The 14,995-nt window shown below is 38.0% G+C and overlaps 1 protein-coding gene across 6 annotated transcripts in view; it reads right to left on the bottom strand.

Annotated features, from left to right (window-relative positions):
* The window catches only part of LOC140730534 (rho guanine nucleotide exchange factor TIAM2-like), a 252,268-nt gene that overhangs the window by 60,912 nt on the left and 176,361 nt on the right, over positions 1-14,995 (bottom strand). For all 6 annotated transcript variants that reach the window (XM_073051118.1, XM_073051115.1, XM_073051117.1 and 3 more), the window contains 3 exons: positions 14,020-14,178; positions 5,965-6,069; positions 3,611-3,689 (listed from right to left, as the gene is read on the bottom strand). In XM_073051118.1, coding sequence (XP_072907219.1) covers positions 3,611-3,689; positions 5,965-6,069; positions 14,020-14,178 — 343 coding nt within the window. The remainder of the gene's footprint in view (positions 1-3,610; positions 3,690-5,964; positions 6,070-14,019; positions 14,179-14,995) is intronic.

Raw genomic sequence — 14,995 nt, 5'->3', positions numbered from 1 at the left:
TGTGAAATTTGTTAACTTAACAGCAACAGTTCAATGCAATTCATAATCTAGCAGAGAGAAAAAATAAATAAATTAATTAATAAACAAGTAAATCAATTACATATATTGAATAGATTAAAAAACATACAAAAACAGAAGTACTGTAATATTTTAAGAAGTGAGGTAGTGTCCAAAGCTTCAATGTCCATTTAGGAATCGGATGGCAGAGGGGAAGAAGCTGTTCCTGAATCGCTGAGTGTGTGCCTTCAGGCTTCTGTACCTCCTACCTGATGGTAACAGTGAGAAAAGGGCATGCCCTGGGTGCTAGAGGTCCTTAATAATGGACACTACCTTTCTGAGACACCGCTCCCTAAAGATATCCTGGGTACTTTGTAGGCAAGTAGCCAAGATGGAGCTGACTAGATTTATAACCCTCTGCAGCTTCTTTTGGTCATGTCCAGTAGCCCCTCCATACCAGACAGTGATGCAGCCTGTCAGAATGCTCTCCACGGTACAACCAGAGAAGTATTTGAGTGTATTTGTTGACATGCCAAATCTCTTCAAATTCCTAATAAAGTATAGCCTCTGTTTTGCCTTCTTTATAACTACATCAATATGTTGGGACCAGTTAGATCCTCAGAGATCTTGACACCCAGGAGCTTGAAACTGCTCACTCTCTCCACTTCTGATCCCTCTATGAGGATTAGTATTTGTTCCTTCGTCTTACCCTTCCTGAAGTCCACAATCAGCTCTTTCATCTTACTGATGTTGAGTGCCAGGTTGTTGCTGTGGCACCACTCCACTAGTTGGCATATCTCACTCCTGTACCTACCACCTACTATCCCACCAACCTCCGGATCCAGCATATTATCCTCCGCAACTTCCGTCACTTTCAACAGGATCCCATCACTAAGCACATCTTTCCCTCTCTACCCCTCTCTGCTTTTCGCAGGGATCGTTCCCTCCGCGACTGTCTGGTCCACACGCCCCTCCCCACAGATCTCCCACCTGGTACTTCTCCCTGCAAGCGTAAGTGCTACACCTGTCCCTACACCTCCTCTCTTACCACCATTCAGGGCCCTTCAGAAGAGCCATAAGGTTTGGCTAACTTTAAAAATGTTGAGAAGCTAAACAGAAGCAAAAGTACATGGTGATATACCTATCTCGAGAAATACTTATTATAATGTGGATTTTATATTACTTAGTTGTTATTCTTTATTCTCTCACTTACTCCTTTTTCCCCACCAAAATGAGAATATATATATGTGTATGTAATGTATGTGTGTATATGTGTGTGTGTATGAATGTATGTATGTGTGTGTGTATATATATATATATATATATATATATATATAGTACACAGGGAAATCTTTTCTGTGTAATGGATTTGTTCACTGACTTTTATGAATACTGCATTGGTGGCCCTCGCCTCAGCCTTGGAATCACATGTTCGTTGCCATTTTTGTTGTTATTTGCGTTTCTTGGTTCTCATTTGTTCAGGGTGTAGATCGATTAAGTTTTATTCTAATTTTAATGGTATATTGACAGATAAATACAGATGGCTAAGGATAAGGTAAAATTCATTTCTTTTAATGTCAATGGGCTATTAAATCCAATCAAACGTAAGAGAATTTTATCCAATTTGGAACAATTTGATTCATACTGGGAAAAATGGTTTAACTACATAATGCCTCATAGGCCTGATTTTATTCTCACAAATCAATGAATCTGTTGTAAAAAAAAAAATCACTCCCTACTTGTACATATTTCTTTCCTTTTGCTTGTTTTTTCTTTCCACTCTTTTCTATGAGTGTATACCCCAGATAAATACTTTGTGGAGATTTGTGATATATATGATATATATGTACAATGTCTGAAATACATCTTATGGAAATGTTTGTTTGATGATGAACTTCAATAAAAAAAATTATTAAAAAAAAGCAAAGAGTAATGAAATTTTAAAAGTGGTGAATATGCAAGGCAAAATTGGTTCTAATAGGACCAGTGAAGAAATTAAAAATGGAGCTTGAATAAACTGTTAATAGTTGTAGCCGAACTATTAACTGGGCAAAACAAAAGTAAGAACAGTGAGAGTGATTTGAAACCGCCATACTAAGGCTACGTCCACACTACACCGGATAAATCCGTAACCGAAGCTTTTTCTCTTCGTTTTTACTCTCCGTTCGCACTAAAACGGCGTTTTTGTCCCCCAAAACTGGAGCTTTTCAGAAACGCTTTCCGGGGTGTGTAATTTTGAAAACGCTGCTTGGGCAGATCAGTGTGGACGGGGTAACCGGAGAAATCTGAAAATGCTATCAGACAACAGCGTGCCATTTCTTTGTTTTCTTGAATGCAACCTAACAATTTCAGAACAGACGGCAACAAGACTAAAGCCAGAAGAGTTAGAAATGTACTCACCAAATACTTTGACCCATAACTTACTTAATAAATAAGTATACTCACTTTGCCCTGTTTTCTGTCCTTGCTCATATGAAGGTGGTTTACCTATTTATGCAAGTACTTCTCTGACAATAGATGTGTAACAGCCTAGAGTAACATTGTATGGAAATACAAGATAACACTGATGCAGGCATGTTTTATACATTTAACAAGGTGCTTTATTAATGAATCAGAGTAAGTCAGTTTTTCAATGTTCATCGTCAGCCGGGTCATATTGTCCGTGAACCCGGCTGTTGGTTGCCTCCATTAGCTTCAGTATTTTTTTTTACTTTAAGTCCTCCTGCATGAGAGCCAACAGCTGCCCGTCGCTTAAGTTTTTCTAGTCAGTAACTGAACAAACACAGCGAGATTCGACACCAAACATGTCGCTTGGTTTCAGTAGATGTGTCCTGCGCATGCGCTGTAGGAGGAGATTCCCCGAAATATCCGTTTCAATGTGTACAGAGATATTTTTAAAAATGCATAGTTTGGACACCTATCATTTTTACGCGAAACCGGCATTTTCAAAATTATCTGGTCTAGTGTGGATGTAGCCTAAATGTTGAATCTAAAATGTTCCACGGTGACGAAGTGAAAGATGAGGTGTAGTTGCTGAGGGAAAACAAGAGACTGCAAATGATGGAATGGAATTTAAAGCAAAAACAAACTGCTGGGTAGTCAGTTGCTCAAACTTCTGTTCAGTTGCACAAGAACAGGTACAAGAGTGTATTTGCAAATGAGTGTCTTAATTTCAACTCCATTATTAAAAGCGACAATTGATGGATTCCAGAACCCACAGAACAACCACCAATATGGAAATTGTAATATCAATAGCACTTAGGCTGATAAACACCAATATCTCCAGAGATAAATTTCAAGGTTTCCACTACACTCTGGATTATCCAATGATTTGCATTTCTAAACTCACTTTGAACATAATTTCTTAAATTTATCTTTTTTTGTTCTCCACAATGGCAAATTATTTAAGAATTAGCATATTACTGGTCATAAATTTAAATTTACGCAATGGAATTTGCATTTCCAGTAATTCATTATTGATATAACTAAATTCAGGAAGTTCAGCTTTCTATTAACTTTCTAGTAACCTCAAAACAGTGCAAAACAAGAGTAAGAAGCTGCTTTTGTTACTGTGGTGAATGAAACAGGAAGAAAATGCAAAGTCATCACTTACCAAAAGCAGTTTCAGATCCTTGCCTTTTAAGATGCATATGGTAAATATTCATGGTGACAATTTCTATTTCATCAAACAACTGCAACAATAAAGAAGATAAATTTATCGTTCCACATTACTCCTAAAAGCTATGCAACTATAGACTATAGTCACTATAGACAAATGTTTTTGAAAAGTTTTGTTTTTTTTAAACAAGACATCCCAATTTTTCAATATCATTTTCTACAGTTGAGAAGAGTTGACTAGATTTTATAAGAAGTAAACAGGGGTTATCATGCTTTTCATGTTATAAATCAGTAATCTTTAAAGGCGCTGCAGAAAGGAAAAGCCTTGGGCTTAGAGGTGATTATAAAAAACTGAAGCGAAGAGAAGTCCAGATGAAAGAAGATAAAGAGGAGGAGGAATAAAAGATAGATTTTTGTAGTAGATGACCAGGAAGAAACAGGATAATCTATTGCTAGAGATGACCTGACTAAATGTAGCAAATATAAGATTTAATCTGACAAAGATAACCCTACAGGAAAACCAGCGGAGGATGAATTAAAAATAAGGTCCTGAAATGAAATTAATTCACAAAGATACAATGAATGATGATAATAACCATATTTTCATGGTGGTACAGAAAGGGCAAAATCCAGACTGAAGGAATGTCTGATTAATCAAAAAGTTACATTCTATAAATCTGTATTAACAATTCATTTAATTCCTTAATACAAAGTTAGCCAATTTCAGCCAACCAACTACAGGCAGTCCCCGGGTTACATACGACTTCCGTTCCTGAGTCCGTATTTAAGTCGGATTTGTAGGTAAGTCGGAACAAGTAAATCCGGTATTATTTAGCGTCAGTTAGTCAAACGTTTGTCTTAGTATATAGTATATATTTTACCTTTCTATGCATATAAAACACTTAAGAAACATACGTATTCCAATAATTAAACCACTGCGTTGCTTAGTAATAATTGTAGCTTTCATTGGGGCAGGGCTTTTCACATGCTCCATTTATTCTCACTTTATCCATTATCCTTTAAAACTGTTCCGATTGTTGACCGACTGTAGCCTAACACTTTTCTAATGACCGATGGCATTTCACCTCTTTCCAAACGCTTTATTATTTCCACTTCATTTTCAATCGCGATCACTTCCTGTCAACGGAACAGAAACACTGCGGACATCTGGTCCCGACCTCTGCCGGCTCCCGAGGTCCGCTGGGTCTTAAGAACTACCGCACACCGTCAACGGAACAGAAACACTGCGGGTGGCGGGTCCCGAGCTCCGCCGGCTCCCGAGGTCCGCTGGGTCCTAACGACCACTGCACTGTGACAGGCTGAATGGGACAAGTGGGGACTGTGCTGGGTTTGGGTATTTGATCATCCACAATATTCCGCATGGGAATTTAAACTGGAGGTGGCAGTGTTTTTTTTTTACAAGGTCATGTTGCGAGCTCAATATCAACCCAGCACGGGAGCAGTCTGTTACTGGATTGAACTCGGAAACCTCCGTTCTCCAGCCCACGCTGATCTCACTGCGCCACCAGCCAACCGGGGGGGGGGGGGGCGGGGTCAGGGTGAATCTTACTAAGAAAATTTTAAGACAAATACAAAGTTAACACTCAATACAGTGTCAACGGCAACGACTTGAAATGGCGGACGACGTTCTCCTTCCTCAGTTTGTAAGTACGAGTTGTCCGTAAGTCAGACGTTCGTAACTCGGGGAATACCTGTATTAGCTTCAATGCCACAGTGAACAACAAGTTACTTTCCCTCAGTTTTTGGCATTCTAAAACTAAAAGGAGGAGGACTCATAGTTTTGACTCTGTGAGTCAAAAGACTATGATTCAATTTGCATTCAAGTTCTTTAGCATGTAATCAAGCCTTACAGTTCAATGCTGTGCTGTTTTGTTGAACATGTTTTTGAACATATCAAAACTGTTTTTGATACTAACAAAAAGTACCTCTTGAAAGCCAGGGGAGGAACAAATAAACCATTTATCACATAACCAATACCACCATAAAATTATCAGCTTGTCATTCTACCCAACTTGTGATTCAAGAATGTGGAGATCCAGAATTAGCAGCCACATTTGCCTGTAGAACCCTGACACACCTCTATGATGCAATATGGCAAGTTGCAATTTTTTCTTTCCTTTTGATTAGTCTTTATTATATTTTTACCATAAAGTGCTGTGGATGCATGAAAATATCAAAAAAGATTATCTTGACAAATGATTTATAAAATATTAACGGAGAATGGCTAGACAGCCATTGACATTCATAGAATGATACCTTTGTAGCATGATAAGTATCTTCAAGAGGGGGACAAAATATTTTTCTGTAAAATATTATGCCAAGTATTACCTGGTCCTGTATGTAGTCCAATCGATTAGGAATGTAATATTCCATATTTTTGTGTACCATTCTTCTGAGATGAACATTGTAATGAACTGGATTCAGCTGTTTCATCTGCATGAGAAAGGGGCATTTATTAATATGTCTTCACTGGCAAAAATTCATAATAAAAATTTGAAATAATCAGGCCCAAGAAATTTCAGTTCTTTACACTGCCCAAATTGCAAAGGGAAGTGATAGTGAATCAGGAAATCTTGTGTTATGTTACCAAGGCATGAAATACCCCATAAAATAAATCAGGTCTTTACCATATGATATGAGTTTGCCGTGCACAAGCTGATTGCTCTTGCTACTACATCACAATAAAATTCAGAGTGCTTAACAGATTGAATTTTGGAGCTTGCATGGGCTTCTGCTGCTCCATTTTTTTTTTAAAAAAGGAAAAGTACATGCTCCAGAATAGCAAGTATGAAATCTGACACAGTGAGAGTGAAAAGAAACAAAGCCTCCCCCCACAAGATTCTGTACTCAATGCCCCACCAGTGGAACTTCCATTAATCTCATAGAAAGTTCCTTCAAAGATCCCTCTTCTTTTCCCAAAAGCATTTACTTTCAGAAGAGTTTATTAGGGTTTCAGGACTTTTAGCAGCAATATTATGAACTGGCAGAGCAGCTAATCACATAAAAGAATTCAAAAAAAAAAAGAAACCAAAAAAAGCACGCTACTGTCAGATTTTCTAGCTATTTTGTGGATCTAACTCATGAGATTAAGGTGGCATAATGTTCACAAAACATAAAGTTAGTACCTTTTTTAATTGGTCATAGTCTTACTAAGAATTATGACATGGCATGCCACTTACACAATGAAATAAAACGTAATCTGAGCACCTCATGGCAAGATTACTTTGGGAATCCTTAAACTTTCATCACTCCTCTCATAAAACACATGGTCCTGCTGCAAAACAGTCCATGGAGAGGATCAAAATCATCAACCAATTGATATTTCTGAATTACACTGTGCTTAAAAAACATGGTTGCTGTTATTTTATCAGATCATGATAGTGACCGCTGATAGTTTCTCTGTCACTTTAATTGCCAAGTCTGGGTAATCATTCCAACAGGAACACACCCTACGTCTTTTTAAGGACTGAAATTCAACTTTGACAGGTTGTACTAATGGATGCTTTGCTTAACTTCTGTGACCAAAGAGGAATTTCTTCCACATTTAGTCTACAAAATTCAGTGGTCAATGTGAACTGGCCTTGCTTTTCATGGTGCCTTCACAGTTCGTCACTCAACCATTCATCGTTTAATCAGATTATTGCCGCAAAATAAAAGGTAAAACTGAAGAAACAAATTAATCAATTGTCTCCAAAATAAAACAAAAAGGAGCAAGTCGAAAATTAATTTCTCAATAAGGCAGTGAGAGTTTTACTCTTTTGTTGAATAATGTGAACATCCACATAACAATTAATAACTTTCTCAGGACACAAAATGTAGCACACAAACTCTTCATGGGATGACTGTCCTTTTGGCAATGGCAATTACCCAAACAATCTCACTCATGCAGTCAGAATAGCATAGGGAACACACAAAATGACATGCTCTCCAAACACTCACCAGAGTTGAATGGCAAGAATGAGATAGTCAGCTCGGAAGTAGTAGATAGTAGAAATCACTGAGAAAACTATGGAGGTGTCCTTGTAACACTGGTTGATAATTGGTCAGAAGGTAGGAAGAGATAGATTAAGAATAACAGGAAAATACTCTCACTGGTAGGATTTGACAAGCGATGTTACCTGGTATTTGTATTAGAATTCTGTACTCAAATTTATACAATAAATAAGACCAGGACAAAGGGGCAGAAAATTGTACAAGTTTCCAGACTGATTTAAAGTTTGCGGCCACAATATATGGGAACAAGATATATTAAGGAATTCAGGGATAAAATCAGGAAAAAATGGAAATACAGAGCAGGCTGGTCAGCATCTGAAATGAGAGAAGCCTGGTTAATGTTACCAATGTAGATTCCAACTAGAACATTGTACACAAAAAATTAACCTCTTCCAATTAATTTGATGTTGTATCTTACATATGTTAAAACATTGTGGTAGATTGTGCCAAAATCTTAGTATTCTTTGGATCAATAATCTTCCAGATTCATTTATATGGATAATTTTTATATTGATGAGATCTGATTTTCGATATATTCTCTATTTCTATCCTGATAATCTCTAACAAAATCTTAAGGACTTCAACAAAGTTAACTAACAAACCTCTTTTTTAAAATCAATTGAAGTCCTAAAAGACTTACTTGTTCTTATTACTAAACCACATTTAAATTATCATCTTAAATTAGAACCATGCAGTTGTACTCTAAAAGGTCTAATCAAGGTTCCTTACAAGTTTGTCATGAACTCTTTTCCAATTATAACCCATCAGAATTCCCTGGTTTCCTTTTATTATTGTGGGGGGAAATGTCTTATTGATTGTTATAGTTGGACAAACAAAGAGTTTTGTCAATACCTCACTGAAACTGATTGGAGCTATCTGTGGCTTCCTTATACTTCCCAACAAGTGCAAAACTTCACACGAAACATTAAAACTTATTTGAAAACTATAAGCTTGCTGAAGCCCTCTTTAATTTTGTTGAATTCTTTCTCAGTATTAACCTTCAATTTGATTCAGTCCAATTCTTATAAGCTATTTGTTTGTTCTATTTATATTGTGTTCAATAATTTGCTAATACTATTTCTATTTCATGATTTTTGGTTGATTTTCCCATTTTCCTCTTGGGTATTTTTACTTCTTTCAGCATGGTTATGTTTGTCATCTCACCTTTCTACCAAAGACACTCTTCACTTCCTCCCTTTTTGAAATATGCTTTCATTTTTAGTTAATTTGGGTACTTTAGCAGACTGTATTTTCCTGAGCTGCATTGATCCTTCTTCTAAATAATCTGCACAACTATTGAATCCAACAAAATTAATCTCAAATGATCTATCCCAATCCCTTTCACAGCTTCTGAAAGTTCACGATTTCTCTCTTAGTGTATTAGTTGTCTTGTTTGACATTTTACACTTATTTTTTGCACCTATTTTGAACATTATGATTTCCATTGTAAAATTATCTGCTCTGCCAATTTAGTTCATTCCCCATTAGTCGGTGAAACTGTGATTCCACTTTTGCTTATATACATAGGGCAAGAGATTTAAGTTCATTTTCTCCTTTGTCCACATCTTTCTGGTTTCCTTAGCCCCATATGGGTATCATACACAACAGGATCGTACCATCAGTGCTGTCACTGGCTAATGGGGAAAAATTGCTGATAAGATATGAATGATGGCAAAGCAGAGGCTTTTTAATAAAGAAATTAAGCATTAATTCAAGTGATATCTTAGGTGATCGGTTACAATTGTACCTTCCCATAGTTACAGTTTGGTAGCCTTAATTGTGATTTAGAGGACCGGGTCCAGAAGTTGAAGTTTAGTGAATTGAATTTAACAAACCATCCCATGATCTAAATGATCAAAACACTAGACAGCTATAATGGTTTTGGTGTGACATACTTTATCAGGCATATGACGGAAGTCATAGAGTCATAGAAAAATACAGCACAGAAAAAGGCACTTTGGCCCATCTAGTCCATGTGAAACCACTGAAACTGTCTACTTCCATTGACCTGCACCAGGACCATAGCACTCCATAGCCCTACCATTCATGTACCTATCTAAACTTATCTTCAATGTTGAAATTGAGACTGCATGCACCACTTGTGCTGGCAGCTCATTCCATACTCTCAGGACCCTCAGAGTGAGGAAGTTTCCCCTCACGTTCCCTTTAACACTTTTCACCTTTCACCCATGACATCCAGTTGTAGTCCCATACAACCTCAATGGAAAAGCCTGCTTGCACTTACCTCTTGAAACCATTCATAATTTTGAATACCTCTATCAAATCTTCTCTCAACCTTCTGCATTCCAAGGAATAAAGTCCTAACCTTTTAACTCAGGTCTTCCAGACCTGGCAACGTCCTTGTAAACTTTCTCTGTACTCTTTCAATAATATTTGCATCTTTCCTGTAGGTAGGTGACCAAAATTGCACACAATACTCCAGATTAGGCCTCACCAATGAATTGTACAACTTCAGTATAACATCCTATCTTCTGTACTTAATGCTTTGATATGTGGAGTCAAATGTGCCAAAAGCTTTCTTTACGACATTCTACCTGCACCATCACTTGCACTGAATTATGGGCTGTATTCCCAGGTCACTTTGTTCCACCGCACTCCTTCGTGCCCTGTCGTACACTGGGTAAGACCTACCCAGGTTGGTCCTACTGGAGTGTAACACCTTGCACTTGTCTGCATTGAATTCCATCTGCCATCTTTCAATCCAATCTTCCAGCTGGTCCAGATCCCACTCTAAGCCTTGATAGTCTTCCTTGCTGTTCACTACTCCTCCAATCTTGGAGTCATCCGCAAAGTTGCTGATCCAGTTCACCACATTATCATCCAGATCATTGACATTGATGACAAACAACAACGGAGCCTGTCCCAATCCCTAGAGTCCTCCACTAGACACAGGACTCCAGCCAGTGAAGCAACCATCTACTATCACTCTCTGGCTTCTCCCACAAAGACAATGTCTAATCTCAACTTGAATACCAAGCGACTCAACTTCCTTGGTCAACCTCGCATGTGGAACCTTCTGAAAATCCATGCAGACAACATCCACTGCCTTGCTTTCATCAAATTGCCTGGTAACTTCCTCAAAAATCTCTGTAAGATTGATTAGACATGACCTGTCACACATGAAGCCATGCTGACCGTCCTTTATCAGTCCGTGTCTATCTAAAGACTCATATCCAGTCCCTTAGAATACCTTCCAATAACCTTCCCACTACTGATATCTGGTTTACCACTCTATAATTTCCTGGTTTATTTTTAGAGCCTTTGGTAAACAGCGGAACAACATTGGCTATCCTCTGATCTTTAGGCACCCCTCCTGTCACTAAGATGATTTAAGTATCTCTGCTAGGGCCCCGGCAATTTCTGCACTTTCCTCCTGAGTGTTCTGAGGGAACACCGTATCAGACCCTGGGGAATTATCCACCCTAATCTGTCTTAAGACTGCAAAGACCTCCTCCTCTGTAATCTGTGTAGGGTCCATGAAGTTGATGCCACCTTTCCTCACTTCCAGGGACTCCGTGTCCTTCTCCTCTGTCTGGACAAATTCTTGATTTCAGTTTTTCTGTGAGCATTCACAATACTAGCATTAGTGGGGGTTTTTTTACAACTCTAAGACTGTAAGTCTTTGTGCATATCTTGCGTGCAGCCCTTAAAGTAAACTACAGCCCATATCAAAAATTAGTGTCATAATCTACCATAATACAAGCCTTGTAATTTAAGAGATTGGAGCTCTTTTGCTAAGGCTACAGAACTATCGCAATTCATTTTAATTCAGGAAATAATGGAGTTGAGAAGTTGAATTTCCTGCTCTATTCCATTTGGTTCAGCAACAAAAACTATTTTTGACACATTTTAACAGATCAATACTGTACACCAATTCATTTTAGCCAAAAGAGAAAAACAATTGAAAGGGAAGAGACAATCAGTAATGAAGGGCCCATTAAATTTTTTAAAAATTATCAGATATAGCATTTATAATCATATGCAGTGTCACACTGACAACTATCATAGCGTGGTTAATTGATTTGAATTGTTACCTGCATAAAAGGTCATTCCAATTCTTTCACGTTAGGTTATAATGCAAATGATTGCTCTAAACAGTTCATGACATTCTTTGCAATACCACTACAGTATCGGACATATTCTGTCATCAACAGATTTTGTCAAAGCAGAACTTGTGGCAATTCATGAATGACAGGTTACAGAAAATTGAACAGCAGCAGATATATCACTATCCATCACAACAGGAATGATTGCTGGCTGTGCAGATTATAGATGCTACAAAAGCTGAATGCCAAACAAATCATACAAAAGTTTCAGCCCTGCAATTGATTGACAGAAGCATGTTTCCTGAAAAACAAGAGGTAGTTTTGGTTTTTAACTATCTTTCTCTTTTCAATTTAGGTTCTTTCCCTTCTTATCTCTTCCCGTCTCTCTTGTAGGGGTTGCAGTTTGACTTGCCCAATGCCCGTTCCTCAATACAAGATGAAACTAGGCAGGTACATAGATGGGCAAGGAGGGAGAAGTGGAAGCTATCAGTCGAATGAAGAGTAAAGATTTGGATAATTCTGTTGCAAATCGTATTGTAAATCTAAATCTCCAAGTAATGCAATCTCAAAACCATTTTATATACATACGCGAGGAAGATGCTGGAATTCCAAAGCTGGGTTCCTCCAGCATTATGTGTGCGTTGCATATTATGTACATGGTAGCTAAGGTCAAACTACCCAAACAGCTTAAATGCTGTTAAGCTATGTGAGCATCCAAATGTCACCAGGACAACAATTACAAAAGAAGTCAGCATCCAGTTATCCTAATGAAAAACAGTGCAATTCAATGAAAATCTGGTGCAACAAACACCTATTTTTATGATCAGTCATGTCCACTATGCCTGTTAATATGAATCAAAAAAACTGTACTACTGAATACCCCTGAATAATTTCATCCGAGGACAACAGAGTAACCTTATTCCTGCTCAAGTCCAATATATTCTAATACGTGCTGTCAGAAGCAAGAATCGCAGGAGGCCGCTTAACCAGTGGTCAGGATCTCTTCTATACAAGGGCAAACCAACTAGTTCCATTTTACCACACTCTCACCAATGACAAAGGAACTCTGGTGTATTTTAACCTGTCTCAGGTCACTAATCCCCAGCTTAACCAGTGAACCCTGCAAAGATCACTCAGTTCAGTAATAGAACACTGGGATTTTAATGACTAGTGTGTTTCATAGATCGCTTTCCCACAATATGCCTCTAGTTCAATACACAGATAATACAAACGACACAGGCACAAAATGCAAATGATGAAAGTAGCAAGAGTCTGAGCATTGATAAACTTTAATAAAGATAGATCAGAGAATAGACATAATTATACCACAATCATAAGTAAATGATGGACTATCAAGTTTGTGCCACTGTCTGTCAGGATACTAATAGTAATCAGTAGCCACCTTAACTCCTTTCTCTTCTGACATCCATTCTTCCCCCAGCACCTAACTTACCCCTATCAATCCTGCCAACCAAATGGATTTTAGTAGTATTAATGGTGTCAAGTTTGTAGAGGACTGAAAGACAATTCAAACACAATTACTTAAACTAAGGATTCAGAATGTCCAGCATAAATGACACCTAGCATAAATCAACTAATTATGCCACCTTACAGACCTAACAAGTCAATGGTATCACTGCTTTTATGAAGTTATTTTCAGTTATTTTATGTTGCTTCACTCAGAGTTGGCACCCTATCTATTGTGGTGTAAAATGAAACAAGTGGCTATCACTCCTGAATACTTTTAAAGGAAATGCATTTTAAAAATCTGATCAGATTTGCTGCTGGATTGAACTAGCTCACGTTACTTTTTTGGTTGATGGAATGCAAGTTCCTGCCAACTTCAAAAGGAAAGAGGATTCTTAAAATAGGCATAAATATGGATACAATTTGTGCTTAAATATGAATTCCATTCAAAGCAGAAACTCTAGCCCCTTCTTTGTCAAAGTACTGAATGTGGTAACAGCTCATTTGCCAAAATTGATCTTGCTATTAGCCATCATGAACAACTGACCAGAAATTGCTGCCAACATTTGGTTGTCATTATGGGGTGACTAAGTCCCCCTTGATCAATGAGAAGAGTTACCTGACTGAACAGCAGGACTTTATTCCGACTTAGAGGAATGTCATAGAAATGACAATAAGGTAATATCTCATAAGCAAATCACACAAGCAGCAAAGCGCAGACCACAACATTACATCTGAAGAGCGGAGAACACAAGAGGAAAGTGAAAACTCAATATCGCTCTGGCACATTCAGACACATTCTTTGTAAACTTGGCAAGCTCATTTAAAAGTGGTTTTTCTCCTGAAAGTACAATACCTTGCAAGCCGCAATGAGTACATCCTCCACGGTCTGATGTGCTTTAATGGCTATGATCGCTGCTTGGTTGTCAGGGAAGCAGACCCGAGCAGTGCTCTCTGAAGGACAGTCCCAGGCTGATGCTGGAAAGTGGACACTCAAAGATCCATCAGGCTCGGGCTGAAATAATATCAATTAACTACAAGTTAATTGTTCAAATGTGGTTAACTCCTAAAACATCTCCAGGTTTGCTTTAAACTTATTTATTTTGAGTTTTTATAGTTAAAAATACATTCTGAAAAATTAGATTCCTTTGGTGAATTTCACAACTAATTAATATGATATAAAGACAATTTTTTTTGTATATGTTCTGCAAGATTAAAATTGTAAAGGTTTGAATATGCAGTTTAGCAAAATATTCCCAGCAACCTACCAAGGACCCAATATGGCATCAAATGGAAAGCAATTCTAATTTGGAAGTCACATATTACTTCAGAATCACCCTTCTTATCACACTCACATTTGCTTCCAACTGAAATTTCATTCATTGTCAATTGTTAAGTATTATTGATAAAGTTCCAAAAATTATTAGAAAAGTAGAAAGTAGAAAACATGAGCAAAACACAAAATGCTGGAGGAACTCAGCAGGCCAGGCAGCATCTCATATCGTCATACCTCGACTCTGTTTTATCTCCCCGGTTCAGTCTCTTCCTCCCTACATTCATTACACCTCTCACGCTCTTGATCTTTTCAAGGGTTTCAAGTTCCCTGGCCCCATCACCTTATATATGGATACCTATAGATGTTCAGCCCCTCTATACCTCCATCCCCCACCAGGAAGGCCTTAAGGCTCTCTGTTTTTTTTCTGGACACCAGACCCCTCCACCACCACTCTCCTTTGTCTACTGGAACTTGTCCTCACTCTCAATAATCTCTCTTTTGGCTCCTCCCACTTCCTTCAAACAGAAGGAGTAGCCATGGGCACCCGCACGAGTCC

The sequence above is a fragment of the Hemitrygon akajei genome, chromosome 7, assembly GCF_048418815.1.
Source record: "Hemitrygon akajei chromosome 7, sHemAka1.3, whole genome shotgun sequence".
NCBI classification, from domain to species: Eukaryota; Metazoa; Chordata; class Chondrichthyes; order Myliobatiformes; family Dasyatidae; genus Hemitrygon; species Hemitrygon akajei.
This window is presented reverse-complemented; position numbering and strand designations above follow the sequence as displayed.